General features: G+C 40.4%; 1 protein-coding gene across 1 annotated transcript; it reads left to right on the forward strand.

Annotated features, from left to right (window-relative positions):
• Positions 1-1501: 1501 nt before the first annotated feature.
• Positions 1502-2046, forward strand: LOC120072003. The gene is made up of 2 exons (XM_039024429.1): positions 1502-1751; positions 1865-2046. The coding sequence occupies exons 1-2, from the start codon at positions 1502-1504 to the stop codon at positions 2044-2046; spliced, it is 432 nt and encodes a 143-aa protein (XP_038880357.1).
• The last annotated feature ends 204 nt before the right edge of the window (positions 2047-2250 follow it).

Genomic DNA, 2250 nt, shown 5'->3' on the forward strand with positions numbered 1-2250 from the left:
ACACCTGAAAAGACAAGATTTGAGATGAAGTTTGTGATGCTTCATATGCTCCAAACAACAAGAAAGTTTGGAGGCACCCACGGCAAAGATCCACATGCCCATATGAAATGCTTCCTGGAAACATGCAACTCGTATGTGATTCCTGGAATCACTCCAGAAGCTATTAGACTATCCTTATGTCCCTTCTCTCTCTGTGATGATGCCAAGTAGTGAGCGAGTTCTTTAGAGCCTGGTAAGATAACAACTTGGGAAAAGTTTGTGGAAAAGTTCATGCAAAAGTACTTTCCTTCCACCGTCAACGCAAAAAGGCATCAGGAGATTATGAACTTTGAACAATGAGAGTTTGAAAACTTGAGTGCGGTATGGGAAAGATTCAAGAGATTGGTCAAGAATTGTCCCAACCACGGACTACCCTTGACTATTCAGATGGAAACTTTTTATGAGGGGTTGGATAGATCTTCCCAGATGGCAGTAGATGCAGCCGCAACTGGCGGCATAATGGAAAAATCGTACAATGAGGCTAAGGAAATTTTAAACCACATCGCAAAGCATAATATGGAATGGATTGATGATACTTATGATTATAGAACAGATAGTAGAAGGTGTTCTCAGAATGTGAATGCAATTGATCTAATACAATAACCACTCTCTCCGCACAGGTGGCTACAATAACAAATCAATTGCAAAAGTTATCAATGGGAAATGCAACACAGACTCAAAAGGTGCACTGGGTGGACACATTCGCACAGCCAATGGCTAGTTGTGTGGGCTGTTGAGAACCACACTCCAACAATGACTGACCACAAAACTAACATTCGGTCTGTTTTATCAAAAATAACCCATCTCAAACATATATAACCCTGGATGGAGGAACCATCCAAATTTTTCTTAGGAGGGTCACCAACAAGAGCAACAAAACCTTGGGACGTATCAACTACTAGGTAAAGGCCGCTGCAAGAACCTCAGCATCAGACCTTTAATAGAATGAGTTAGACGTCGAGTTCAACATCTCCGCTTGAGAATATATTGAAGGAATACCCAGAATGATGAACTACTGAAGAGTCAGGCGTCATCAATTTGGAACTTGGAGATGCAAGTAGCACAAATTGCAAGCAAGCTGAAGAATCGGTAGCACGGAGTATTACCTAACAACATTGAGGCTCTAGGAAGTAACAATGGAAAGAAGAAATGTCATACGGTGACGTTACAAAGTGGTAGACCTTTAGTTTAGAAGAAGTTGAGCCCAAGAAATGACAGTCATCCTTTAGCAACTGAGAACATAATGCAAACAATGGCATTTGAAAGAGAACAAGAAAGAGCACTTGGCTCTGTCACTCATTCACAACCGAGCACGTCTAATGCAGAAGCATTTATGGTGCAACTGAGTGCACCATTCCTCCGACGCCTACAAAAGAAGAATGGCGAGAAATAATTCAAGTGTTTCCTTGAAATTCTTAAGAAATTACATATCAACATTCCCCTCATAGAAGCGCTAGAACCAATGCCAAGCTACGTAAAATTCCTGAAGGATGTCTTAACGAAGAAAAGAAAGATTAACGAGTTGGAAGCAATAACACTAATGCAAGAGTGGAATGCGTTGATCAACAGGAACATTCTCGAAAAGCAAAAACATCCTGGCTGTTTTACTGTTCCTTGTTCAATTGGAGGAATAAATGTAGAGAATGTGTTGTGTGATCTTGGAGCAAGTATTAACCTTATGCCCCTCTCAATCTTAAAGAAACTTGGAATTGGTGAAGCTCAACCTACTTTTGTAACGCTTCAACTTGCTGACAGGTCTATCACATTTCTTGAAGGAAAGTTGAAGATGTCTTGGTAAAGGTTGACAAATTTATATTTCCAATAGACTTCATCATCTTAGACTATGAGGTTGATTGGGATGTTCCAATCATCCTCGGATGCCCATTTCTTGCTACTAGAAAAGCTTTGATAGACGTGAACAAAGAGGAATTGGCCATGCGTGTAAACAACCAGGAAGTTAAATTCAATGTGTTCAATGCATTAAGATTTCCAAATGATGTAGAATAATGTCAACCCATCGACTCAATTGAACTGCCTAAAGAAGAAGAAATGGACTAAGTTTGTGAGGTCCATGCGTTAGGTGAAACTATGAGAAGATTTAAGCCGCTAAGTCTGAATGAGCGGCAGACGAAACCAGTGCGTCCTTCCCTGGATGAGCCACCAACGCTCAAATTAAAAACTCTCCCTGACCATTTAAAATATGCTTTTCTT

This window comes from Benincasa hispida, chromosome 2 (genome assembly GCF_009727055.1).
Source record: "Benincasa hispida cultivar B227 chromosome 2, ASM972705v1, whole genome shotgun sequence".
NCBI lineage: Eukaryota > Viridiplantae > Streptophyta > Magnoliopsida > Cucurbitales > Cucurbitaceae > Benincasa > Benincasa hispida.